Source organism: Varanus komodoensis, unplaced genomic scaffold (genome assembly GCF_004798865.1).
Source record: "Varanus komodoensis strain SLA01 unplaced genomic scaffold, ASM479886v1 scaffold60, whole genome shotgun sequence".
Lineage (NCBI taxonomy): Eukaryota > Metazoa > Chordata > Lepidosauria > Squamata > Varanidae > Varanus > Varanus komodoensis.
The window spans coordinates 615832-642693 of NW_025336223.1; the positions used below are offsets into that span (position 1 = coordinate 615832).

The 26862-nt window shown below is 43.1% G+C and overlaps 1 protein-coding gene across 2 annotated transcripts; it reads left to right on the forward strand.

Moving 5' to 3' along the window:
• Window positions 1–1952: 1952 nt before the first annotated feature.
• On the forward strand, window positions 1953–26203 carry CTC1 (CST telomere replication complex component 1). Of its 2 annotated transcripts, XM_044449700.1 has the most exons (23): window positions 1962–2255; window positions 2517–2763; window positions 4716–4921; window positions 7203–7347; window positions 8166–8462; window positions 8614–8742; window positions 9084–9307; window positions 10235–10409; window positions 10486–10689; window positions 10935–11058; window positions 13121–13235; window positions 13654–14086; window positions 14411–14500; window positions 14653–14778; window positions 15028–15092; window positions 16892–16998; window positions 17255–17420; window positions 17762–17842; window positions 17926–18085; window positions 18354–18418; window positions 20118–20283; window positions 20391–20517; window positions 25575–26203. In XM_044449700.1, exons 1-23 carry the CDS (start codon window positions 2038–2040, stop codon window positions 25676–25678), a joined length of 3774 nt encoding a protein of 1257 aa, XP_044305635.1. In that variant the 5' UTR covers window positions 1962–2037; the 3' UTR covers window positions 25679–26203. The 2 variants fall into 2 exon arrangements, with proteins under 2 accessions (XP_044305636.1, XP_044305635.1); XM_044449701.1 differs by lacking the exons at window positions 18354–18418; window positions 20391–20517; window positions 25575–26203 and having other exon boundaries at window positions 1953–2255; window positions 20118–20277.
• Window positions 26204–26862: the final 659 nt, after the last annotated feature.

Consider the following 26862-nt stretch of genomic DNA (forward strand, 5'->3'; position numbering starts at 1 on the left):
AGATGCTACGAGGGGGAAGATGGGGTGCTATTACATAGAAGAAGAGGAGGATGGGGGTGGGCTGTTGTGAATTGCCCTTTGTTTGAGCTGCTAGTCAAGTGCCAACTAGCTTTCTCTGAAATGGTGCCTGGTCAGTGTCAGCTACATTTCAAGGATGCACACATGCTGATTTCTACAAAAGAGGGCTTTTCTCAGGCCTTGTTATGTGTCAATGATTACCTGATTCAACCAATGAAAGTTATTCCTATTGATTTGTGCATCACAGAGAAGGGTCAGGATCTCTTCTTGATCATCCCAGAGTGTAGGACATGGAATAACAGAGTCAAGTTACAGGAAGCCAGATTCTGGCTGGACATCAGGAAAAATTCCCTGACTTCCTGAGCAGTGAGACAATGGAACCAATTACATTGGTACCTCGGCTCACAAACACCTCAGTTCATTACTAAATCGAACAGAAATTTCAGAAAATTTTTGCCTCGGGTCATGAACTCCGCATCAGGTGATAATTGCGATCCCACCCATCTTCCCTGCATGGGCGCAATCACGGTCATGCTTGGGGGTTGAGATGGGGGGAGGTGGTTGCGATCGTGCACGTCTTCCCTGCCCGAGCGCAACTGCAATCGTGGTCGTGCCTGGGGGCGGGGGGGGGGGAGATGGCCACAATCTTTGTTGTTCTTTGTCACTCTGTTTCAAATTTTTGTGATTTAAAAAAATGGTTACAGAACTGATTAACCTTAGTTACATTGAACCTTATGGGGAAATTTGACTTGGATCACAACCAATCTGGGTCGCGAGCAGAGTTGTGGAACGGATTAAGTTCGTGAGCCAAGGTACCACTGTATCGGGGAGGTTGTTGCCTCTTCCACACTGGATGCATTGAAGATGGATAGTCATCTGTTAGGAATGCTTTACCCTAAAGTCCTGCAATGATCAGACAGTTCAACCTGCTGGCCTTATGGGCCCCTTCTATTATTCTGATTCTATTAATCCAGCTAAGCACTAGTTCCCCCTCCCCACCCCAGCCATTTTTAAGCAGGTGATCACTGGTATCATCCTTAGTCCAACCTGTAACCTATAGCAAAACAAACAAAAATAAAAACTAGATAATACCACAAGAGTATGCAGCAGGATTCTTGAACCCTATTTTCTCAGTTTTTGGCTTGCTACACACTTTCTATATTAACACTAGGTTGCATAGAATTGCAGAGCTGTCATGTCACTGTTTTGACCACCGCCCTCACATACAAATTAGATTTTTAAAAAAGTTTCCCCAGATGCAATGTATCAACAAAGAAATAACAACAATGGATTTTCTTTTAATTAGTAGGACATTTTTTCAGAACACATTTTGCACACACAAAAGAAAGACCTGAGTTCGCTATGAATTATCTTTGATGATACCTCCACAACCCCAGGGACACAGAAGCCTAATCAGTACTACTATAAAATCCTGGATTTGCCCAGTTCTTTCGGGCAGCCGCCAGTTCAGTCCCAGGAGGACATAAAGAGAAGCCTGCCTGCTTTCTTTAATAACAGTGCAGTCTGAACTGCTCCGTTCAGGGGGATTTCCTTCCTACTGAATTGAGATTGGACCCGTTTTTCTAGGTGCTATAATAGACAGCTCTCACACGAAATCTTTTTGTGTCAAGAATGGAAGCAAAATTAAACGAACAAACCACGTTCGCTTTAGGCTGAAAAACACCTCCCACTGACAGAGTTAGGAAAAGTAAAAGAAGGACTATCACATTTCCGGTTTGAGTAGCCGCTCCACACACCCCAGCACCCGAGGGGGCGAGAGGGAAACCGCCCACAGAATTCAAGGCAAGAGGTTAACGTGACGGCAGCCGGGCAAGAGCCCGCCCGCCGTGGCCGCCAGGACGGAGGCCGCGCTAGAGCGCTCGACGGGAACCCGGAAGTGACTCCTCCGTGCGATGCGGGGCCGTCGGCGCTGCTAATGAGGCGGGGAAGGCGCGCGGGAGGGCGCCGCGGTCTGGTCGCTCGCTGCTTTCTTCTTCGGGAAGTGCGCTCGGCAGGGCTATGGCACTGGCATTGCCCTGCGGCCCTGCGGCAGCGGACGGTGCGCTCCCCCGTTCCTCCTTTTCGGCGCTGGAGCATCAGTGGCTGCGGGCGATGCGGGGCTTCGGCCACGGCGGGAGCGACGAGCAGATCGTGGACGCTTCCCGGCAGTGTTTGAAGCGCGCTTTGCGTCCATCCTGCGCGGGCGGCAGGGATGATGCCCGGTTGTGTGGCTATAGGTGAGGGCAGCAAGAAGGGGCTTGAGCTCAGCCGTGAGTAAACAAGGGGTAATCTTAATATCGTTGGGACCTTTGCTTTAGCTGTTCTGGGTTAAAGAGTTTCTCTAAATAAAATTAAATAAATCTCTCTAGTCCAACTGACTTTGTGTCCCTGTTGAATATCGATTTTTTTTTCTTTTTTTTGTTGGTTGTTCATTATTTGTTATAATTGAATTATAATTCACTATAATTTCACTGAATTAACCATTCCATTTCTTTCAGCCTTGTCTCCATTTCTGAACTTCAGTCCCAACAACGCTTGCTTTGCTGTAGTCATCTGACTTGGAGTTCTAAGGAATTCAGGGAATGGGTTCTCCAATATGAAGCCCTTTTACCTAATCAGAAAATTTTGCAACGAATTCACTTGGTACTCATTGGCTACTTGACAGATGAGGGACTTGGAAAGAAAGATCAACCGATGGATGGCAGTTTGTATGTGCAAGACAACACTGGTGTGCTGCCTTGTGTGGTATGGCATGAGAATATTTTTCACTTTTCCCTTCCAGCACTGATTGGGAGGATCAGTATTATTATTTACATTGCTGAGTTGTAGGTCTTAAAATTCATCTCCATATTATACACAGTGGCAGCTCTTTGGGGCTCCACTTACATGAAGAATGTAAAGCAGCAGCTTGGGCAGCAATTTCTGCAGTCAGGAGCACATTTCCAGTTACTATAGATATAGGAATAAAAGGTCCAAGTTAGATATGATAGACTAGCTATATTGTTTGTTCATGTAGCTACTTCGTTCATGTATAAAACATGATGAGTATGCCATTTCAACATAAAAAAGAGATGCTTGGGACTATGGAGAATCTCATCTTCCCATCTCACCTACCTATTGCTTGCAGGTACTTAAGGCATGCATTTCTTCAGGCAGGAAAAATTGGATCACCTCCCTCCCTAGGGCAGGGATGGGAAACAATATTCCATGGATACTTTTCTTAAAGTGCAGTAAGTCCAGTACCTTCCCACTTAAAAAATAAATAAATCATACATTATCTTACAACTGGGTTGCTGGAAAGCAAAGTGAAGGTTTCCAGGTGTTCCCATCTTCATTTACCATGCATGATTATGGTCTACATGACGGAGCTTAGAATCATTCTTAGGAAAAGAAAGTGGTAGGCAGCTGCAAACTAGCACTTCCCTTCTTGCAGCATGCCCAACCAGCAAGAAAAAATAATTTAAAGAAAAAGATGCTGAAAAGAAGGTTCAGGTACTGTAGCTCAGCCCCACTTGTTCCTTGTACACAGTCATTTAAGACAGTTAAGTGTCCTTTGTGACTAGCTATTCCTCCCATGGTAGCCATTTTGTACTGGAGCACAGAACAGTTTTCCAAATTGCCTAATGTTTCCACAAGCCTGAAACGGTTGCTTCCATGGGCCTTTTGGAAATTTCACAGAATTAAACCCACATTTGAAATGCTTCAAATTTTTATGGTAATCTTGGTTAAAGTCCATGATTTTATGCTGTGCAGTAGAACTGGGAATACATAACATCCTACAATGCACATTCTTAGGGCTAATTGCACATTTTCATTACGTATTACATTTTTCTTTTTTTAAAAAGCTACTGTGGGCCATCCTATTCTAACTTGTATTGCATTTTATGTTCCCAATGGTCATTCAGTCAAATTCCAAGATACTGATATTCATCAACCTTCTCTATTTTGGATCTTGTGCTACTTACTTTTTGCTAATTACCACATACTTGATTTTCTTAATAGACATTTCTAAACTATATTACTTGGTAAATATTTTTGCAAATCGGCTTAATGAGAAATTTTGGGGGAAACTTTGTTAAACTTCTAAATTATCAGCAGGGTGGATAAAAATCAATGATTTTTTTAAATAATAAAAAACTGGAGCTTTTAATTTAAATTGGATTTTTAAATACAATGCTTCTTGAGGAAGACTTTATCTAAAGATAGCTTTCTATTTAAGATACATTATAATCCAAAGGCTATTCATCATGAATTAAAGATTAGTTTTAGGTTTTAGTTTGGTTTTACAGTTTTCAGAAGTGTGAATTTGTCTCTGCAGAGATTACATGCTTCTTCTTTATAGCAAAAATGTTATAAGGTAAACATATAGAGTTGAGAAAAAGACCTTAATTCCATTGTTCCGTTGCAAATCGATTTACACAGAATGAATTTAGCACTCTTAAGTGCTAAATTCCAAAAAAATCAGTGAATAAAAGAAGATTGTTGGTAGTGGAATAGATCTGTGGAAGAAGCTAATACACTAAACCCTTTAAATTATCTTCTTTTATTAGCTTTAATATTTTTTCATGAACATTATTAAAACCAGGAACTCTACCATTTTCATTTTTTATTTTTTTAGCCATTGCGTTTCAGTTTTTGGGCTTCTTTTCTCTAGTTTGAATATACTTCATAGGAAACCTGTCTGTCTTTTGGTTTAGCTCCTGCATTTCAAGCTTGAATGGCTTGGTTGCTTAATGCTATTCCCTGCTTGGATATACATCCCCCAAACAGACCAGATCACAGCTGGGTATGTGGAGATCTTAGAAGACCCAGTCCATGTGATACCAAGACCGGAGAAGGCTATTGGATATGATATCATCCCTGTCTTTTACCCAGGACCAATTGCACAGCTGCTTAAATCCAGGTAAAGGTTCAGTGTTATCTTCCACATTTTTGCATCATTCACTTGATAGCTATCTTCCATTGTAGGAGTCAGTTGTTGGAGGAAACGAATACATAATTGCTGTATCCTTCAAAACTCCGTTGGAATATTGATTGACTTGGCTATGGATTTGAATTGTTTGTAAGCATTTGCAAACCTTGTTTCATAAAATGTCGGTAGGAAAGTGGTATGCTATAATGGCCCAAAAGGAATGCTTAAGCAACAATTGTCTTCAACCACATTTAAAGAGAATATGTTAAAATGTAACCAGTTTCTTTTCATAATAAAAATACCAAATTTGGGAATGGTTATCTAGTCAAGTTTTTGTTGTTATTGTTGCTATTTGTTGTTTTAACAGGTGTGAACAGTATGAGCTGGAAAATCCATGGTTCAAATTTCACTTCTTCCATAAACTCATTAGTTGGTTTTAGGAAAGTGGCTGTCTTGCAGACTGAAACACACGTACCACCACCACTCAGGGCAAAACAGTACTGACAGATTCTAGAGGGTAGCGAGGTTGTCATGTTGTAGCAAAAACAACAAAGTCTTGTGATGCCTTAACTTAATAAATTTATTATGGCATGCTCTTTTGTGGACCCCATCTGCTTCATTAGTACATCAGATGCCTCACTAATCAGAGCTGAATTCCAAAGCAATAGAATTCCAAAGCAATAGAATTCAATAAATTCTATTGAAGGCAATACGTCACCAGTTCCGGCTTAGTTTATTAGCCAAGCATAGAACAAATGGTTCCTCCTGTCCATCCCTCCTCTTAGCCCTGTAGCATATGTAGAGAGCTCCTGGAAGACGGGCATCTGCCTTTGTGTTGCATTTTTAGCATAGCGGAATTGGTACCTCACTGCTGCTCCTATCTTTGGCAAAAGTCCAACAAGAGAATGTTGGAGAGAAAGAAGAGATGGACTTGCTGCTTCCTCCTGTAAAATATTAAATGGAACAGTGAGAAAGGAAGCTTTGGCTAAAGCAAGGTTTCCCAGCCCTTTTTGGCCCATGAAGACATTTAGAATTATGAATGTCATGGGTAATCTCACAAAATGGCTGCCATGGTGGGTGTGGGCAGCCACAAAACACCTATTTCCCAGAAAGCAATCTGGTAAGTCTAAAAGAAAAGTAGCTGGCTTAAGACAACTGTCAAAGGAGCAAGACAGGGATGTTTATCTTATTTTCTACATCACTAATATTGCAAATTGATGCTGTTCTTCCTTTCCACTTACAACCCCTGTGGATATGGCTATGTGATATCTCTGTCTGCAGCCAGACTATATGCTCTGGTTATCCCATACAAAGATACAGATGTATAGATTATTGAAAACATTGGAAAGTTACTATAGAACTGAATTTCATGAAATTATCCATGATAAAATGAACGTGATGTATGCAAAAAGACTCCAGAGGCATGAATCATTCCTAGGCGGTCATTGTGTTGTGCAGTGCTTATCACAGAGTGACACTGAGTGTCTTCTACTGGCTTCAGCTAGTGGCCCAGCTCTACCCTCGCCTGGAACAGGGTTAACCTGGCTTCAGTTATTCTATGCTTTAGTAACCATCAAATGGAGCTGTTGTCAGTGGACAACATGGAGCTTCCCTTGAATATAGCTCAGAAGCTGCAGCTTGTATAAAATGTGGCAACAGAAGGCTGCCTGTTTGTTTCTGGACATAATTCAAGGTGCTTCAATTCAAGACTTTAACCTGTGAAGTCTTAACATGGCTTGGGATTGCAGTACCTGAGTGCCTCTTCTGATCTGAACTGACTATGATGCTACAATTAAATTTTGGAACTTTCCTTCATGCAGCTCCTACAAGGGAAGCTTGGAAGGTGGCCACCAGTGAGAGTGCATTATAAAATTATCTGTCCAACCTTGTGGCAATATTTTTCTTCTTTTCCATGCCCTGTTAAGAGTGCCCTCTACTCTCAGACACATAATGGCATAGGATGAGGCATTTATCTTAGCTGTCTTCAACAGTACTAGTATTATACTAAAATTGAAGCATTATTCTGTATCCTATTATCGTCTATCTGCAGTTTGTGATTTTGTGCATTGTTGTGAACCATCCAGAGAGCTTCAGCTATTGAGCAGTACAGAAATGAGATTATCATCATTGTGATTAGTGAGGGAGTACAATTGCTTTCATTTCTTCTTTGTGGACTTCCTGGAAGCATATGGGAAATTTCCCATTGTGGGAAATGGAATGCTAGACTGGATGGACTCTTGGTCTGAGCCACTAGGACTCTTCTTTCCTTTAGGCCTCAGTGCAAGAAGATGGCAAAGATGAATGTGGCAGGTGAATTGTTCAGGCTGAGCACTATGCTCTACATCCACCACAAGACCTTCTTCTTCTTCTTCTTGAAGTGCTTCAGTTCAGCTGCTTATGTCCCTGTACTAGTGCAAGTAAGTTTTCTGGAGCAGGTTCACTGATTAGTTCAACAAAGTTTAATTTCAATGTCAGAGATATACCTTCTTTCCATATGTTTAAAGAATTGTTTCTACTCTGCAAGTTTTTATTGCAATGTATGCATTATATATAAGGTCATATTCTCTATGTGCTAGTTGGTACAGTGGTAACTTGGCTCACGAACTTAATCTGTTCCACAACTCTGGTTGTGACCCAAATGAGCCAAGTCAAATTTCCCCATAAGGGTCAATGTAAATAAGGTTAATCTGTTCTGTAACTATTTTTTTAATCACAAAAATATGAAGCAAACGGACAAAGAACAACAAAGATCGTGGCCATGTCCCCCACCCCACCCCAAGCACAATTGTGGCCATCTCCCCCCACCCCAACACGATCGCAGCCACCTCTCCCCCTGAGCATGACCGTGATTGCACCCATCTTCTCTGCATGAGTGCAATCACGGGCGCACTCGGGGGGGGAGACAGGCACGATTGTGGGTGAGCTCGGGCATGAAGATGGGCATGATCGTGGGTACATGTGGGTGGGGGGAGACAGGCACGATTGCAATCGTCACCTGATGTGGAGTCCGCAACCTGAGGCAAAATTGTTCAGAAATTTCTGTTCACAACCTAATTTGGCCCTCAGTAATCCTAGAGAGGTGTGGGAAGCCACCATGGCCCATAAACTCCAGCCAAATGAACCGAGATACATCGTAGTTAGTCTTGAGGATGTTGGATGGCTTAGGTTCTCGTTGAAGGAATATTTCTCTTAAACATGCTGAATTCTGGCTTACTTTCTGTTTTTTCTATTGTAGAAGACTTCCCAGTTGGTTTGGCATCATGCACTGCAGTTGGGACATAAGTATGTCCTGACTGCTCTGAAGATGTCTTGCCTCAGAGCTTCTGGACTGAGTGTTTTAATTACTAGCAGTTCCTCACATCTTCTGCCCTATTGTAAGGAAAAAGTGAAGGAACAATTTTTGGACAATGCTTCAGAGAGAAATTCAGCCATTTCCACTGTGGCCTGCACACAGCTTAAAAATTTGTTGGAGCAAGATGAGGAAGAGATGGAGACGGTTCCAGTTCAGAGGTCCAAGCTGATCTCATATATAGTAAGTAAACAATGTCTCATGTACAGAGTGACCTTTGCTCTAAACTTAGTCCTTGCACTTTGGGACTGCAAAGGCTTGGAGAAGAGTCCTTGGATTATTCCAAAGCAGTGCAAACCATGTATAACGTTCTCTTTCTCTATTGCCTTTTCAGGGCACCATCACCCAAGTGCTAAATGCCCAAGCTGGCCTTTATGAACTGGATAACAAGTTCACTCTGTGTCTTGCTTATCAGCAGTTGTTGAATTCTGGCTATGGTCTTCGTCCAGGAGCACGCATAGAGGTGAGATAATGAGCAGTCTTCCTGGGCAAATGTGTAAGTAGAGCTGTTTTTTGAGGAGATGATGGCATCTGTGATGTTCAGCGTTGTCTCCAAATGCAGCACAGTCAAAGAAAGGTCTGCATATGACATGTGCAAAGAAGTGTTTGTTAGACAGGTTGTGTATTTAGGTACAGAGGAATGTTTTATAGCTTGTTGCCCAAACAGTTTTCTGGGTGACTCTAAAGCCTCAGTGGATTGAAGCTGATTGATGAGATAACAGGTCAGACTATAGCATAGAAATTGTAGTGAATTTCCAAAAATGCTCATTTTCCTTTATGCTAATACATGTGCTTACGCATCAGCTCCGAGATGTCCACCTTGTTCCAAAGTCTCTGAATACCTCCTGCTCCATTCTTGGAACTTGTCTACGGAGCACTGTTGTGCTGAAGAGTTTTTCATCATGCGGTACATTCCATCAGCCTGTAGTCTCCTTTGGGAATCTTTACACTCAACTGTTATTGCGTTATAATTTGCATTTATCCCTGTATCTGTGGGTGGTCAACATGCTGGAGACATTTGAGCAGAGGCAAGTATATATTGAAAAAATGATGTTGAATCCCCAGAGACGAAGCTATGCATCAATGCTTTTGGTCTGTTACACATCTGTGCCTTGAACCTGTTTTCCAACAGTTGTGTTAATTTTCAAAAAATTGTCTGCCTTTTCCAAATGTTCAGCCATGTGTGAGAACATTACTATGGGACAACAAGACCCTAAAACTTCCTGGGAATGTTATTGAATGTCTTCCAGAACTGCAGAACTTTTAAATTCAAAGAGCTTGAGTGGAAATAAATTTCCTATAGGGCATCAGCCTGATTAAAACAACTTTTAATTGATTAATCTATTCAATTTGCATGAGAGATAACTTTGGAATGCAAAGTGAGCCTGAAGCAAGAACCATATCATGCACATATCATAGCAGGTATTGATTTTTGAAAGAAAAGAATACCTCATTTAAGATTGTGTTGCCATCTGCAGTTTTTATAAATATTTGATTTTTTTAAAGTTCCTCTTCAGGAACATAACCATTTTTCCCAAACCAGTTTAATTGGTAAAATATTGCAGCCTTGATAACTGGGCCTTTACCAGCTGTCTTTAAGGAACTGCTCATATAAAAACTCATAGCGTATTAAATCCTGTTAAGAATTTCAGACAGGATGTACTGAGACAGTTTCAGCACTTTAGCTTAAAGTATAAGGAGAATCAAAGATTTTCATAATTGAAACTATAGATATCCAATTGGATACGATTGTTTAATAATAGTTTCCTTGAGTTTATTGTGCACACCCTATTTCCTTATCTCTTATGCTGTCTGAACTTGATCTCTGGTTTCTTCAATTGAGTTCAGTCAGTCTGACTTTCACATTTTTGGTCCTATACCAGGTTTCTTCTCCTGAGTCTTTTGTTTAAAAGGTTGCTTTAACTTGGAACTGATGTTCCCATAATTTTTCCTAGGTTCTGTAATTTCATTCAGTGTGAGCAGTTGTTGCTTTGCCACAGCCACCAAGCCCGGGGGGCAGCAGAGAAGTTTATTGTTCCTATCCTGAATTCTTTGGTGCTGTCCACAAAGCCAGAAAGAAACATTCATCAGGAGATCCTAGCAGGAAACCACAATTGTCCCCTCGAGGAGGTAATGGCTTTTCCCATAACTCTGAATTTCCCTCTTTTCACCGTGGGATAATTTGACTTTTTAAATCCTTCTGTAGGATTGTAATTTGGAGCCACCATGTCAGATTCCAAATTTCTCCATGCTCTATGTGATGGTTGAGAAACGATGCTGGGAAAGCTTCAGTCAGTTGCAGCAGCTGAGCTCAGCCTCAGAGATTCACAACTTAGACAAGCAGGAACTGAATCGCAGATTGGCCTGGTCCTACTACAGATTCTCCGCGGAGAATTTTCAACCTCAGATGGTAAGTGCTAACTTGTTTTCCAGAAGGTTGCAAGAAAGAGTTCTCACCTGTTTACTGAGCAAAGGTATACAAAGGGCCTCACACATACCAGCAGTGCTCTGTATAGGCTGGTTATTGCTTTACTGTGATGTCCCCGGGAAATGTGTGGGTGGGCATTGATTCTCTTCAGAAGCATAGACTAACATCAGCTCAACCATTGGATTTTTAAGTCTTGTCATATTCTTTACCTCTTTTTGTGGGAATAGGTGTTACTTGGAATGTTGAAATGCTCCCAAAGTGGTTTCCTCAAGTTACAAGACAAAAGTAAAGCACTTCCTTGTGTAATTTTCCGCAGGGATGGCCGACCATTTACTGATACATCTCTGATAGGTAGGTGCATCCCATAACTGTTATTTTGAGTTCTTTTTTGAAGCCCTGTTCTATAGTATGGGAGAGAAGTGGGATAATAATAGTGACAGAAATATAGGACTTGAATGCCATGTTCTTTTCCAAATTAATGCAAGCTGGCTCTTCCAATGACAACTAAGCAAGATGTCTGTATGTATCCTCCAGAATCAGAGGCAGTACAGCTCTGGATACCAACTTACCTCTGAGATCCTGCTTGCTTATCTTTTGGGAATGTCAGTGTCATTCATGGACTTCTTCCCTAGGGGCAACTGGCTGTTTGCCATCTCCAGGGTATTAAGCATGGAGGCTGAACACTACTGAGTTTTTTACACCATCAAATTTAGACTCTATTTGATCCAGCCCCATGTAAAATAAGAATCTGCTTACTACACTGTTGGAGAATAGTTTTCTGGAGGTCTTCTGCTTGTGAGAACATCAAGTCATGCTGACCACAATGCTGGAGAGCCTAGTGCAAGGAGTCAGTGGCAGAGAATTGGAACTCAGCATGGAGTTTGCAGCCGTTCATCTGCATCCCCACTCACAGAATGTTCAGCAATGGAATTGTGCTGAACTCATTTGCCTACATTTCCCCTCAAACAAGGGGAATTCTAGTCTAGAGTAATACACAAAAAGGCTAATCACTGCTATGGGCTTTGTTGCTCCATTAGTCCCTTCTTCATAGGATAAGGGTGTGATGATACGAGAGACTGATTGGCAGCCTCTACCACAGGGGAGGAGAACATATGGCCATCCATGTTGACGGAGTGCAGCTCCCATCAGCCCTGCTCAGCCCAACTAGTGGTGTCTGAACTGTCATTATCCTGCCTCATCTGAGGAATCTCCTTTCCACCATCCTTGCCCTAGAGTGAACGCTCATCCCTGAATCTCCCAGAAGGTTGAGGATGATGACATGTTATTTCATAAAGAATGCCGGATTAGAGAAGTTTATTAATGCAAGTCTGAGAGGTCTGCATGTCCGAGAAATGGAGGAAAAGAGGGCATTAGAGGGAGAAAGGTCATGATCCCATCCCACTCATTACTAGCTTCAGTTGTCCCACCATTAGCATTTGTCCCCCAACCTCCCTTCCCAGGAAATGGGGCCTTCAACAGAAAAGCAAATGCCCTGGCAGCACAAATGGTGTATTCATTTATAATTTGCTGCTGCTGTTGTGGAGGAAGAAGAGGCCTTTCTAATCTTGAGTAGGTTTCTGTGGTGGTGATAGTGGTGGTGGGTATGTTCTAGGTTTTTGCTGATGTTGGCTAGAGGCCCCTTTTCGGTGATGATGTGGTCTTTAACTAGCCGTAGTGGCTTATTATTCACCGAGTGTGTGCCAGTTGCTTGGCACAGTGACTAGTGTCGTCTGAACCCAGCAAGAATAACTTATTGGGCAGGTTAAGAAACCACCCATGGTCTCTGTGCCTGTTGTATGGCTAAGTGCCCCCACAAGCCACCCTTACTGCATTTGGATGATACAAGAAGCCAGTGTAGTGGGAGCTTGAACTGGCAGCCTGGCACCTGGGGCACCGCAGCCCACTGTACCTGATGAGCCCCAGTGGGTTATGGTGATCATGCAAGCTAGACTGCTTTCTCCTATCCTGTCCTCCACCACCTTCCAGTTTCCCACAGTTAGAGTCTGTATGCAAAGCCTACCCAGGCTTTGAAATCTGTTTGCTAGGGTTGCTCCCGTAGCCATACATGGAAAGACCTCAAGGTTCAGACCATTGTGTGTTAAACGAGTAGGAGGAGAATTCACAGGTTGGTTTAATTCTCCAGTCTCCCTCAGGTAATTTGGTTGATCAGACTGGAGTTGTGGGGAGGGGCAGAAAGGACTAAGGACAGGATTGCTGGTAGAAGAAGCTGTTAGCAATTAGGGTTTGTCAGGGTAGACTTTTTAAGTGGGTTTTGTTCAGAATCTGGTCCTGTGGTATCCTCTACCAACTTTTGTGCTATTATAATTTTGTTTTCATTAGGGTAATTTAATTGCTATTGATACATACATACATACATACATACATACATATATATGTATGTATTTTATTCCAGGGTGCCTGCTCCAAATAGAAGCATTTCAGCTCACAGTGGAACAGTTCCTTCAGAGTGACTTTCCTTCCTGGCAGCAACTGATGACACATAAGTATATAAAAGAAAAGAAAAGAAGGCAAGTCTTGCTTTTTTAGTCTATCAGCCCAGAATGGTTGATGCCTTTTCCCATATGAGCCTACCTGGATCCTCACAAACTTGGGAGAGGTTTTGAGACTGCCACCTTCAGAGGCATGTTTGATGGTGACCCAGAGGGTCTTTTTGCTGGCTGAATTCCTTCCTCATGACAAGTAGGTTCTGTCTACTATCCTTTTAATGCCTTCACCCTGTAAGTCAGTCTTGTTGGTTGGGATGTGCTTTTGATAACAATTTTTATTTCATTATGATGTACTGATTTATTCTGATTGATGTTTTGAACTACCTCAAGTGCCATTTTTGGTAAAAAGGAAGATACAGATAGCATAAATAACAACGCCAATCTCCAAGTGGTCTAGAGCAGCATTCCTGACACTTCCATCTCCCTTTTCTATCCCCAGGGTCTATGTGCAGTTCAGTTTTGAGGATGTGAAGATTCTTCAAGCTCCTGAAAAGAGAGCACTAGTTAAAGAAAGAACCTCTTCTGGGGTAAATGGCAGTGAGACATTCGTGGCTGAGCCAAGAGTCCCCAAAAGAAAAGCATCCAGTTTGGAAAGGGCAAAACCAGATTCTAGCACCCCTGAGACTTCCAAGAGCAGCACTGCGGGAACTGGCTATGTGGCCCATCTATTTTTGGTGACTCAAAAAGAAGGACTTAGGCAGCGCAACTATCTGCAGAATTCAGAGAGGAACACGGAAGATGGTCAGGCAGTGCAGCTCTCTTTTCAGGCCACAGCACTATGGATGGGTAAATCTGAGCTTTGCTCAGGAAGTGGGGGCCCAGAAGAGCATAAGATCTCTGCTCGTCAAAAGACCAATGAAGCCCAGCAAAAGGTAAGAGAGCACCCAGGAAGAGAGGGGAGATGGCAAATTATATAAGTAGAAAGCTACCTAAAGATTATTTCAACAGTGCCCAAGGAGACATGAAAAGGATGGTTGAATTGGTTCTCAGGATAAGTGTCTGCTTTCTCCATGCTCTTATATTGCCACTTCTGGAGTATTTCAGCTGATTTTCATTTTTTTTTTCTCCCTTGGCCTCACAGAAGGTTAATGTTGTCACAGAAGCCCCTTTGTTTACCTTGAGGATGCTTTGCTTTTCATTCTTAGGGGTGCCTAGGGGCTTTCCTCTCTTGACCTCTCCAGTTGTTCTCACTTCAGGTGATGCTGCTGTTTGTGAGAAAGTCACTCCGATGGTTCCCGTTTCTACACCCTGATCATGTGTACCAGCTTATCCTACCCCAGTGCTTGGTAAGACTGAAATGCTTCTCTGGGTCTTCTTCATGCCTAGAGAAACAAGAAATCTTTTTAGTCAAGTTTCTTTTACTTCTTTCTGCACAAGTCAAGCAGAATATTTCATTATTCTGTTCTGCAGTGTATCTCTGATGCCATTGTTCTTGCAGGACTTGGCTGTGTTTGACAAACTGTGCTCGAAAGAACCAGCAAGCCTCTTGAAATTTTCCAACTGCTCTTTGTTTCTACATGTCCCAGACACTGCCCACCTGCTGCATGTCAGCCAGAGTTTTCAGGTAGGCTGCTCTGCAGTTAGGTCATTTCAGCTTCTGTTTAACTTTGAGTTCATTTAGAGTAAACTGTGAACTACAAGGGAATTATGCAGGGAGTTCTAGTTCTGGATGGGTTGGCTTTTTTGTTGCCAGTTAACTACAGTTGACTCAAGGAATCTGGCCATACAAGCAGTGGGTCAGATCAAGGATGAACAGACGCTCGATGGGAGGGCAGAGGATGAAACCTGTGGTGGTGTTTTTGTTGTTTTTCAGCTGGCTCCAGCAATGTCCAAGGTTGAACAAATACAGTCCTCTATTGCAGAGATCCTCAGCCCTAGGTAGGCAAGCATGCTCCGAATTCTGAGTTAACTTGTTTGCCCTGCTTCCATATTTACTGAGAAGGTGTTGGCACCATCTGTGGAAACGATTGAAAGATGATTCAGATGGAAGTATGCAGTACTGTAAACCAGCTCCTGCAGTAGGAAATTTGCATCACTTCTGAGCTCTTCAGTGTAATCTTAAGGAACAGTAGTGACTGTGATAGCTGTTGTGGTGATATGCTGGCCTGTATTGCTGGCTCAGTTTTTGGCTGTGAATATGAGAAAAGCTGCTTCTGAAACATGAGTAAGGTGGGAGATGGCTGGATAGGAAAATAGAATCATAGAGACCTCTTCACTTTAGTGCTTGTTTGTGTAGGCTGAAGACTTAGGGTTATGTATAAACATTTATTTGATAGAATAAATCCTATCCTTCATCCTTTATGGGACCCTGCAGGAAGCTATTAGTATAATCCCCCAACATAAAAAATGCCACACAGCAGTACCACAATAGTAGGCAGCAGCTGTTGGTAGCTACAACTAAGCCAGTACAGAAATCATTAGCAAAAGATAACTTGAATTGGGTTGATGTCGAAATGCATTTTTAAAGAAATCAACAGGCTCTGACAGGCCAGAAAATTCTAGTCTAAGTGGCACCTGTGAGATGGCCCTGTCATGTGTCCACCATCCTCTGCTCTCCACTTGGATGAGGTACATTGAACTGGGTGAGGGCAGGCAGACGAGCGGAGACAATAATTAATATACCATGGTCCCAAACAATATAAAGCTTTAAAGGCAAGAACCAGCATCTTGGTCTGGGCCCTGAAAACACTGAGAGCCAAGGAAGCTTACAAAATAGTGATGTAGTACCATTGTATACTGGTTCCTCTCAATATTGTTGGTTCCTACAATTGGCACCAACTGAATTCTCTGGCTGCTTCAGTTCGAAGAGTGAGGTAAAGCAGCCCAGAATTGCTGGAAGCACATGAAATTCAGTGCTGAAATCTGTAAGATTCATTACGTTTTCTCCTATTGAAAGATTGATTGATTGATTGATTTACACATATGTATAGGTTGGCTATAATAGCCGAGGCCTTCCTAGGCAGCTTGCAATGTAAACATGCTGTTTTTACAGAAAGATGTTGTTGCTGTTTTAGAAAAGCAGATTGTTGCAGCATCTATGCTAACCTGTGCATGCCTTTCACCAGATGTGGCGTCTTTTCCATTAGCTGCTTTTGAATCACTGCATAGTGCTATACAATCACATCCTCGTGTGTGTGAGACTGATTTTAATTCTTGTCCACATCTTGAGCTTTGGAAAGGCTCAGATGTAGAAAAATTTTAAGTGGACAGACCTATACTTGAAGATAGTGGCTTGGATCCAGACTTGATGAAGCAGATGTACTGAAATCTTACTGGCTTCCATGGGTATACTTAGAGTACTATTTAAAAATAATTCTAAAACAATCTGAAATACTCCTTAACTGATAGTGTTTCCTTAGGAAGCTGGATAGCTTTCAGTTTTAAATTTAGAAGCACAAATTCTAGTTTTTCTAAACCATATTGTATCAATTTACTATCTTTTCTGATTACTACTTACATTTTATCTAAACTTAAGCCAAGTCCTTTTCTGTTTCTGTAAAAGTGAAGATCAAGTTTTACCAACAAATTTTCTCCCAGTAACCTTTATCATATGCTTTCCTGTATGTGTGGATCCAACTCAACATACTGATTGGATGATGAATGTCCAAATAAAAATACATTGTTGCACCGGTAATGGACTCTTAAGGAATGTGAGGACCTAATAAAACTTTGATTAGTTTCACAGGTTCCCTGGTCTCTTTCTCTGGAGTAGTAGTGGAGAGGTGTTTGTGTGAATCTCTTCCTGTGAACAAGTCAGCAGTAGATCTCCGTACGCAACGGAAGGGTGAGCATCTCTTACACAGTGCAAGAATGATGAGCCTGGGTGATCCTATGGACACTTCTGAGCCAAGGCTCAGTGGGGAGGATGGGGGAATCAGACGGCCTGCCCTAGGAGTATGTATTCATAGAGAAGAAGGATTCTGCAAGAGGAAAACTAGATCCTCTGTAGATGAACTTTAGCAGGTACACTAATGCAGCACCTTTCTAAGACAGTATCAAGTAAGAGTTTCTCCTGGGTGAAAACATTTCCAATCATCTAGGTAACCTCCTGCCCTGGGATTACACCGTGAAGCTGAGCATATCACCAGCAGCTGGTTCTTCAGTTCTACTGGACATATATGTTGAAGCCCCTTACCTGCCGTATCTCTGGGGCATGCTGCCTGGAGCCAGGCTTCTCTTCCAGAACCTGCAACGCAAAGTTTCCAAGTATGTCTTTCCACGTATGTCTCTTTCCAAAAGTAGATGCAGCATACTGCTAGCTGGTTCATGTGTGACCCCCTGTTTGTCTCCCTACCTTATGATTCATCAGTAATTTTTTTAAAGTTATACTATTTTTTTCTGGCAGCTTAAAGCAGTTTGTGATAGCAGACATATCAGAAAAATTATGCATAGCAGAATAATGTGTTAATTTGTTTTCTTGTTGCTAAGCTTAATTCTTTGTCTTCACTGTGCAGTTTTTGGGGCATGGAATGAATACAGGGGTGACGGGACAGTTAGCAGTCACCAGAGCCCTTGCAGAATCCAATGACTGCCTCTTTGCATTACAGATTCGGAAATGTCTATTGTACGTATATTGCATCTAGCTGCATGCAGGTTATGGCACCTCCACCTCACGATTCTCCTTACCAGTGAGTACCAAACTGTGCTACCGTCTCTTGAAAAGAATGCATTGAGTTTGGTGGCTGTCCTCATGTTGTCTTTCTATTTCTAGTCCTCTGGGTTCCGTCTCTGCCCCCTCAGAGGTGTATCTGTTCAACGTCCTGCTTCAGCCACCTACTCTGCACCCAGCACGGGCCATCTGCCATTTGACTTGCATCCTGTCTTTATCCCTGAAGTGGGTCTGCTCTCTCTGCAACAGCACTTTCGCAGAGGTATCCAGTAGCTTCATATTCAAAGATGGGTGCTTTTCCAGCTAGAACTCTTCTCCCCTGTGATAGCTTTCTGTGGGAAGAGATTACTTGTAAAGAGAACCATTCGGTCATGTGTGCCCCCATACCTTAAGAGAGCATCAGCTGTGGGGTATTCCAGAAAGGCAGGAGATAGATAGTCTGGACTGACCAGCCCATAGGCAGATTTACCACTTGAACAAGAACTGGCCTAACTTTGCAATTGCCCTTTGGGGTTTTTTTTCCCTTGCAGGGAAGAGGCAGCCAATGTAACCTGAGTTGCTTGTCACATGTAGGCATGAATAAAGCTAGTGCCAGGTAAGTGCCAGGAAAGGAAGTTGTCTAAAATAAACTTTTAAAAATCCTTCATGGGGCATTCAGGGCCAGATATCTATTTAATTCTTTCAGTCAAAGTCAGGTTTTGAATATGTTGGCTGTTCAGTTCTTGCCAGTTCTTATTGCCAGTTCTTACGTTATAGCCTTTGCATTTGATAACCAATATATTATAGCCATGCTGGATTAGACTGCTGCCTGTCTAGTTTTATTCCAGCAGTATTTTAATAAGTTTTAATGTTGTCTTTTCTATGTTTTTAATTGCAGCCAGTGTGGGTCAGGAATTTATTTATGTTATTTATGTTATATTTTATATTGTAAGCCGTCCTGAGGCTTTTTTGTGATTAGGACGGCATATAAATATTTTAAATAGATAAATAGATAGATTGGTATCTGCAGGATGGGGGGTTGCATCCTTGCATAGATCATCAGAAGTTGAATCACCATGAAAAATTGGTATCCATTCCACCTTATTCTGGAATTTTTCAAACAACTCCAGGAGGCCAGGATGTTTACCAGGTAGGATTTGTGTGGTGGGGCCTAGAAATGGGTAAGAATTTCAAAAAGAGAATGAACTGAAGATGGCCTTCTACATGTAATACTTAAAACTGTCTAAGCCAGTAACCATTACTATATTTAAGTGGATGTGAGTCTCATGAGCCAGTCTGCTTTAGCTGCACAGATTATTTTATTTTGCTTGTCCTGAATCAACTGCACGTCAGCTGAACTGCACAATATCAAGCAAGCTTTCCTCTGTCATTGCCTGACTGATAATGCTGCAAAACAGATGCAAGGAAGAGGGATGCTGCTTGTACAGCAGTCACCTGGGGCTCATTTCCTGGCAAATGTCACACAAACATTCAGCCTGCTTGCCAAGAATTGATTCATGGCCACAAGAAAGCAGGCTGTCATCCAGGGAACCAAGCTTAGAGAATCTGACAGATTCTTCTCACAGCCCAAGTCATGACCAGGCCCAGAAGACAATGGAAGAGAACATTGTTTTTCCTTGTCACTACCACAGTGGAACTCTAGTACAAAATATCCCCATTCTAACCCATTCCCACGCAAAAGCTATATCCCCACATTTATCTGCTCAAATATAGGAGAAGGCAACATGAAGCATGCTTGACACTATGTAAAATAATGCACAAATTTGCATTCCTAAACTGATAGGCCTGCCAAATAATGGGCAAAATTCACTCATTACATAGATTGTCAGTCTAAAATGTTGAGGAACCAGTCTAGCATGAAAGGGGTGGTACGTGATGTTAACTGATAATTAGTTAACAAGGAAGCATTCTGACCAAGTATGTTGCACGGGTTGCATTGCAGAGGCAGCTGGCATTACGATGTCTGTCTCTCAGCCCACCAAGTCCAATTAGAAACACTGCTGTAGAGAGGGAGCAGAGGACTTGAGGCCATGGTTGATCAGAAAGCACTGCATTGAATAAGGTCATGATTTAACCAAACATCCTTCTAGAAGTTTAAGAAAACTAATATTTGTCTGAGATAAAATTTGCAAACTATTCTGAATAACATTTTTCCAAAATAGTAATTTTTCCAGAGTATCGTTCACCCTCTGTAGCTATGCAGTATGCCAGTTCACTAAACAGAATGCCATTTTGGATCCCGCTGTGACCTCATGTCTATTAATCTCATTACTCCTCTAAACGTTTGCCTTCAGGATCCTCGTGGAAGATGGAACAAGTGAGTTTGTCGTGTTGTGCAAGAACCAGCAGGTGCAGGATGTGCTAGGCCTGAGCCCCAAGGAGTGGGATGTGGTACAGCAGCATGTGCAGAGCAAGGGCAGCATCCACATTCAGCATAATGACGTTAGCCCTGGTTCTGGGGTGAGTGGTTCCCTTCCTACTGAACTGCCAGCCTCATGTCTGAATTCTTCCTGAACTCTGATGCATGGCACTCGCCCAATATGATGCCGATAACCTGCTTTTGACAGAAAATGGAAGAGCCTGAAGATCTGGTCACGTGGTACCTGAGAAATTTATGCAGAAGCCTAGTTGTCTGTCGGCCCATACTGTTGACTTTCAGACTGGACAGAATGCCTGTGGAGGTTCATGAGGCAGGTATGTATGCATGCTCTTCGTTTGATCAGTTTCTAGTGCTGAAGAAAGCGTGCGCTCACTCGCTCTCTCTCACACGCGCTCTCTCTCCCCCCTCTCCCTCTCGGGCGCCCAAGGAAGGACCTGCAGAACCTCCTGCCCACAGGGTGCATTTTTTTGCTAAATCTGTGTCTGAAGCAGCTGCTAACAGTGGAGAAGTGCTGCTTATCTGTCAGTGTAGCCTCAGTGCACTTTTGTCGGGACAAGGATCCCTGGTGCTTAGACGATTAGAGCACAGACCACGAGACTGATCTTGGAATCCTAGCTATATTTACATTTTGCAGAAGGGCTAAGAGTTGCGGATATGCCGAGCTGTATATACGAGTAAAGCTACAGAGTGTAGAAATAATGTCTAGAATGTATTTAGATTTTACGGAAGCCTAGCCAATTTCCTATCCAAATAATCTCAAATTCTTTAATTAATCCTTATCTCAATACTCCACTATGCCAAAGCAATAGTTCTTCCATTTAATTTAGATCCAGTTTCTGAGGCAGCTCCTGCTCTAGTACAAATACTTTTTCATGTAATTATTCCTGTTCATCATAACCTACATCAGGTGTAGGCAATCCTTTGGGGTCCTTGAGTACATTAGACAATTGGAAAAACTGTCTTGGGTATCACCAAAATATGGCTGTATTGGGGGCGTCTTTAGTCGCAAAGGGAAAGTAATTGGCCCTATGGCTGGTTTAAGCCGACAGACCCTAAACTCCACTGAACAAAATGTTTGGCATCTTTTTCTTTTGGCTGCACGTTGCTGCTGACGGGGCATTCTGCAGACGCAAGGCAGCTACCTCCCATCCAAAGGATGGCCCACAACGTAGCCCAGCATATTGGAATTGAAGGCAGCAACAGTTGGTGGCCCTCACTTTGCTTCCAGGTGATCAGGCGTCGATATGGAAAAGCTAATTAAGAGAGGAAAGTGGGAGGGGAAGGACATGCTGGCGATCATCAAAAACGATGTCCTTGTGCACCTGTGTTGCCCACCCCTGCTCTAGATTACACTGTAGAGTGTAATAAATTGTACAGACATTGGAGCAATTAAAGACCCCTTCACATTTTTAAAGATGTGGATGCCTGCAAGACAGAGAGAAATGCCTTTTAAGAGGCAAGTATCATGGCCATTGCAGCCTGCTGCGCGAGGGGTGCGGAAAAGGAGACCTTTGCCTCCCTGTGCCTCCCGCTTTGCATTTTCCAGCAGATAGGCATTTGGGGCTACCTATTGTTTCAGAGGAGGAGAGAGAGCTGAAGAAATTGCAGCATCTCTCTTTCTTGGCCTCTCCAGTTGCCTCCTTACCCCCCACCCCAAAAGCATCCCCTCCTGCCCCTTCCTGAGGTCACTTTCCCAGCTTCAGAGAATAGTTTTGTTTTGTTTTCTCAGGAATCCAGAAGGCCAAGGCGCTATAAGCTTGCTTGTGAAATAACTTTTCTAAAATTTCTCTTCCACATATGCACACAAATGTCTAGCCTATCTGCCTACTTTAAATCATTGATATTTTAAAGACAAGGAGAGAGGAAACTTGCTTTCCTGACCTCTCTGCAAGAACTTAGATGCAACTTGGATGCTTAACTGTGCAGTTTGAGTGGCTATGGATTTTTGCACCTATGATATCAACGTTGCTATTATAGGTATACATAGAAACACAGCAAGTCAGAAGGGTCTCCTGGGCCATCTGGTCTGGCCCCTGGCTCCAGCCGGCCCTGCTCACGACAGGCCCACCATGTGGATGTCCAGCCTATCCTTGAACACCCGCACCGATGGGGCCTCAACCACCTCCCAGGGAAGCCCATTCCATACCCTTGGGGTCATAACTGTCAGGAAGTGCTTCCTGGCATCCAAACTGAACCTTGGTTCCCTGAGCTTTGCTCCATTGGAATGTGTCCTGCCGTCCTCTGCAGGAGAGAACAGGTCTCTACCCACCTCCATGTGACACCCCCTCACAATGTTCATCTGGAAGGACCTGTTTTTGCAGAAGCCATGTTATGTGGCTGCCAACCTCCCTTCCTTATCTAAGGTTACTAGCTCTCTTGCAATTATGAGCCATTGTCTTTCCTAGAATGGACATAAGGCTAAGCAACCTAGTCCCCTCTACTACCCTTTTTGAGAAATGGGACCACTGACGGCATCCTCCAGTTCTTTGGGACCTCACCCATTCTCCATGAGGCCTGAAAAATGGAGGCCAATGTACACGAGAGTACTCTTGCCAACTCCTAAAGTACCATCAGGTGCAACCCATCAAGTCCTGGCACCTTTGTAATGTCCTTGCCCTAAGGAGCTCCTCGACTTCTGGGGCCAGGGTTGACTCTAATCTGTACCCCTAACTTCCAGGCCGCATCTGGTTCCCCCATGTAGATCTCTCCTCCATCCTTCTTTGGAGGGAACATGGAGGCAAAATAATCATTTAGCATCTGTGCCTGTTCCCTCACATCAGTCACCGAATTCCTTTCTTCCTTATTAAGCAGTCCCATCTCCTGTCTCCCCTTCCTCTTGCTATTTACATGTTTATACCAAACTTCAGACTTGAGGATTGTGGGGATGGAATCAGCATGAAATATGCCAGTTCTCAATGCCACTTTCCAGTCATTACCTTGCAGGAAAAAACCACCCAGAAATTACAACTTTCCAAATCTATTTTCATATTTTTAAAAGGTCTTTCTTTACATGCATTTGCATGTAATTTGTGGTTGGCCCCACAGGAAGAGTGTTCAAATGTACTGAAACAAAAGGTCCCAGTGAAGAAAGTAACTGCTTCCAGGAATGGTGACCAGAAAGCAAGGAAAAGAGGGTACCCAGGCTGTTAGCAGCAGTGTATAATGTGGACATTTATAACATTTTAACACCCTGGTTTCTGACTTCTAGTTGAGCAGATCAGAGGAAGCTGTCTCAGCTGGTCTCAGGACCACTGGATACAAGCAAGTCAAGCTCTCAGAGAACAAATGAGTGAAATGAGTGAGCAAACAGGGAGAGCTAATGGGGGTCTGGCAGCAGAGTGGTAGTGGAAGAGGAGACAAAGGCAGAGGCAAAGGGGGTGAGGGGCCTGGACTAGCCCAACAATAGACTTTTCGAATAGACTGTGTGCTCCTGAGAGCTGCAGCTGAAAGTGGCCTGATTAGCAGCAGCAGCAGCTGTGTGGGTGGGAAGATTCATTCTGGTTCCTGACTCCCAGCTGAGCAGATCAGAGGAAGCCACCCCAACTGTTCTAGAGACTCTGGAACACAAGCAGCCCAGCTCCCACAGAGCAAGTGATCAGGGAGAGCCAACCAGAGTTTGGTGGGGGAGGTCAGGCAGGAGGTTCCTCCCCCCCCCCCGTTTTTCTCCACTTTGTTTTCTTTCTTTTGACCCACTCCCATTTACTGGAAGGACTACGTTGTTAACCTTCAGGGATGGCAGGAGAAAGCACTGGTTGTTAGGACAGGCTCAACAAGGTAGAATCAAAAAGGCAGCAGACAGAATGTACCAAGAAGACTCCCCAGTGGTGGCAACTCGCAAGGACTGTGCAATGTTTGTTTTCTTGCCTGAGTACAACGTGCCCTACACATGCAACAAGAACTGGGCATGTTTATCCTTGAGAAGAGAAGACTGAGGGAAGTATGATAGCACTCTACAAAGACTTAAAAGACTATCACAAAGAGGAAGGACAGGATCTCTTCTTGTTCATCCCAGAATGCAGGACACAGAATAATAGGTTCAAGCTACAGCAAGCCAAATTCTAGCTGGATATCAGGAAAAAATTCCTGACTCTTAGAGCAGTACAACAATGAAACCAATTACCCTGGAAGGGTGTGGGCTCTCGCACACCAGAAGCATTCAGAATGGAAAGGATAGTTTAACTTGGTGTCCTGCGCTAGCAGGGGGATGGATCTAATGGCCCTCTGGCCCCTTCCAACTCAGTATGCTACGCTGCGAGTTGCTGCAGATGCTGTCCAGCAGGAGAGGGAGTGAGCAAACCTGCACGTTCTGAAATACCTTCCCAGAAAACATTCAAGCTCTCTGAAACATCATGTGAGTGTATGCAATAAAAAGTAGAGAAAGGGAAATACAGAAGTTATTTGATAACAGGTTAAAAAGCACAAATACACAATTTCAGAACTGAGATGCTTTTGGGATGGCAAAGTAGGTGTCAGAATCCAAAGCATGGCAGCAGGTTCAGCTTAGGAACACCAAGACATAGACATCATAATCCCAAGTATTAACCAAAGTCCAATCCGAATTCCAAGCTGATAATAGACAAGCACAAACCGGGAGTCAAGAGCCAGGAAGTCCACACAAGGAGAGGACAAGGCCCAGAGGCACGGACAGCAGCCAAGGATTTGGAGCAGGAGCAGACACAGGTCCAGAGTGAAGGGTCCACAGCCAAGGTTTCACATAGCAACAAGGAGCACTACAACAAGCCAAGAAACCATCATTATTGAGGCAACTCCTGGAGCGAGGAGCCAGTTCTTATATAGCTCTTCCCTTGGGGGCTCCCAGGTGATGTTTGAAAGGCCCCTAATAGCTGCACTAGGTTGTGGGTCCAATCCTGCAACTACCAGGGTTGTTATTTTGGCCTTTGGCCAGAAGATGGAGCCTTGGAGCTGCCTCAGATCCTAACAGTATGAAGGAATGAGATTTCCTGTACAATCTGGCCTCTATATGATGTTTTTGAAATGGAGGTTCTATTACTGTGGTTCATACCATTTTGTGAGACCTTTCCTTCTAATGTCTCTTTTTTTCTAAAAAGCTCGTCAAAGCCTGGGTAGTTGTCTTGTAGAGTCCTATAGGTTAATTTTACAGGGGATAATGGGGTGCTGGTCTGCAAGATTTGGTACAGGGCTGAGAAATTGTTCATAATAAGGAAGACTTTGTATTATGGGAACCAAGGAATCCTGAGAAGGAAGTGGGTTCTCCTTTAGATCTAGCCAACCCTTTCTGTTGCACCCATGGTCATCAGAAAACAGGCTGGCTGAGATTCAGGGCATAGGCCTCATGTTGCCAACCTTTAAAATGTTCCTGAATTCACTGTAAAAAACATTTCCTTTTCAGGGGCAATACAGCTGAGGAGGTTTTTATCTAATGAATTAGAATTTTTAACCCAGATGATGAATCGAAGGAACTTGCTATGTCTGAACATCCAGGATGTGACTTGAAAAACAAGAAGGGGAAAGTAAAACATCTTTGTATCACATCTCATCCTGCACATGGGAAGACATTTCAACGTGTGGATCACAACATATACAGACCTTTAATATTTTTGTATCTAAACAATGCCATATGCTGATAATATAATGTAAATAAAATAGATTTGTCATTCCAGGGACAGATGATTATTAAACTGTGAACATTTATTCTCAAATATGTAGATTTTGAAACTCAAATACTTTGTCCACCTAATGAGAAGGAACAACTCACTGGAGAAGACCCTGATGCTGGGAACAATTAATGGCAAAAGGAGAAGGGGACAGCAGAGGACGAGGTGGCTAGATGGAGTCACTGAAGCAGTGGGTGTGAGCTTGGATGGACCCTGAGGGAAGGTGGAGGGCAGAAGAGCCTGGTGGAATGCTGTCCATGGGGTTGTGATGGGTCAGGGTTAACTTTGCAACTAACAACAACATGTAGATTTTAATGTTTCTTCCATGCAAAAATCAATTACAGTTTTTCTGTATTCTTGCCAATAATTACTGGGGTTTGTCTCCAACATTTGGCATAGAATAGGCTATCTGCGATTATCAGATTAGTTTTCTAGCTCTGCTGTGAAAGGGATCACTGATACATAGAAGGAGCAACCACGATGAATTATGGTCCCACACACAGACATGTACCCAAATAGAGCAGATATTGAAGATTCCAGGGACAGGGGTACACATGTCCTAAAAAGCCAGAGAAATCTCATTACCATGAGTCTGTTGTGTTGGCTGCACCCAATTGCAGAGTTCCTGTGTAGTAGAATTGGTTTTCTGACATCATGGAGGGAATCAGTGATCAGTTTTACTGTCACTTCTCCAATCATTTGGATCCAGGATCACCATTTTCCCATTATTGGCAAGAGCAGCCACGGAAGTGAAGGCTTCTTGCCTTTGATCTCTATTGCCTTCAGCTCCCTAACAAGACATACCTCATTGCTCACTTTATTCCCACTGGTTGAATAATGTGTCCACATCCATCGTCAGGATCAGGTCTGGTTCTTTGGGCATGAAGACAACCCTGTCTGCAGGTTGTGTCTAAGGGTCCACCATGAGAGGCTTACACCACAACCACTTCTGGACCAAATCGTGCTGGGGCCAGTAGGCGCACCTGAACCAAAGCTGCAGTCTTGTGAACAGGACAACCATGA

Excerpts from the sequence above, each read along its gene's own strand:
- CTC1 (XM_044449700.1), top strand. The coding sequence starts at position 2,038 with ATGGCACTGGCATTGCCCTGCGGCCCTGCGGCAGCGGACGGTGCGCTC. Across the intron at positions 7,348-8,165 it reads ATGTCCCTGTACTAGTGCAA|AAGACTTCCCAGTTGGTTTG; the intron begins GTAAGTTTTCTG and ends TTTCTATTGTAG. Across the intron at positions 13,236-13,653 it reads ATAAAAGAAAAGAAAAGAAG|GGTCTATGTGCAGTTCAGTT; the intron begins GCAAGTCTTGCT and ends TTCTATCCCCAG.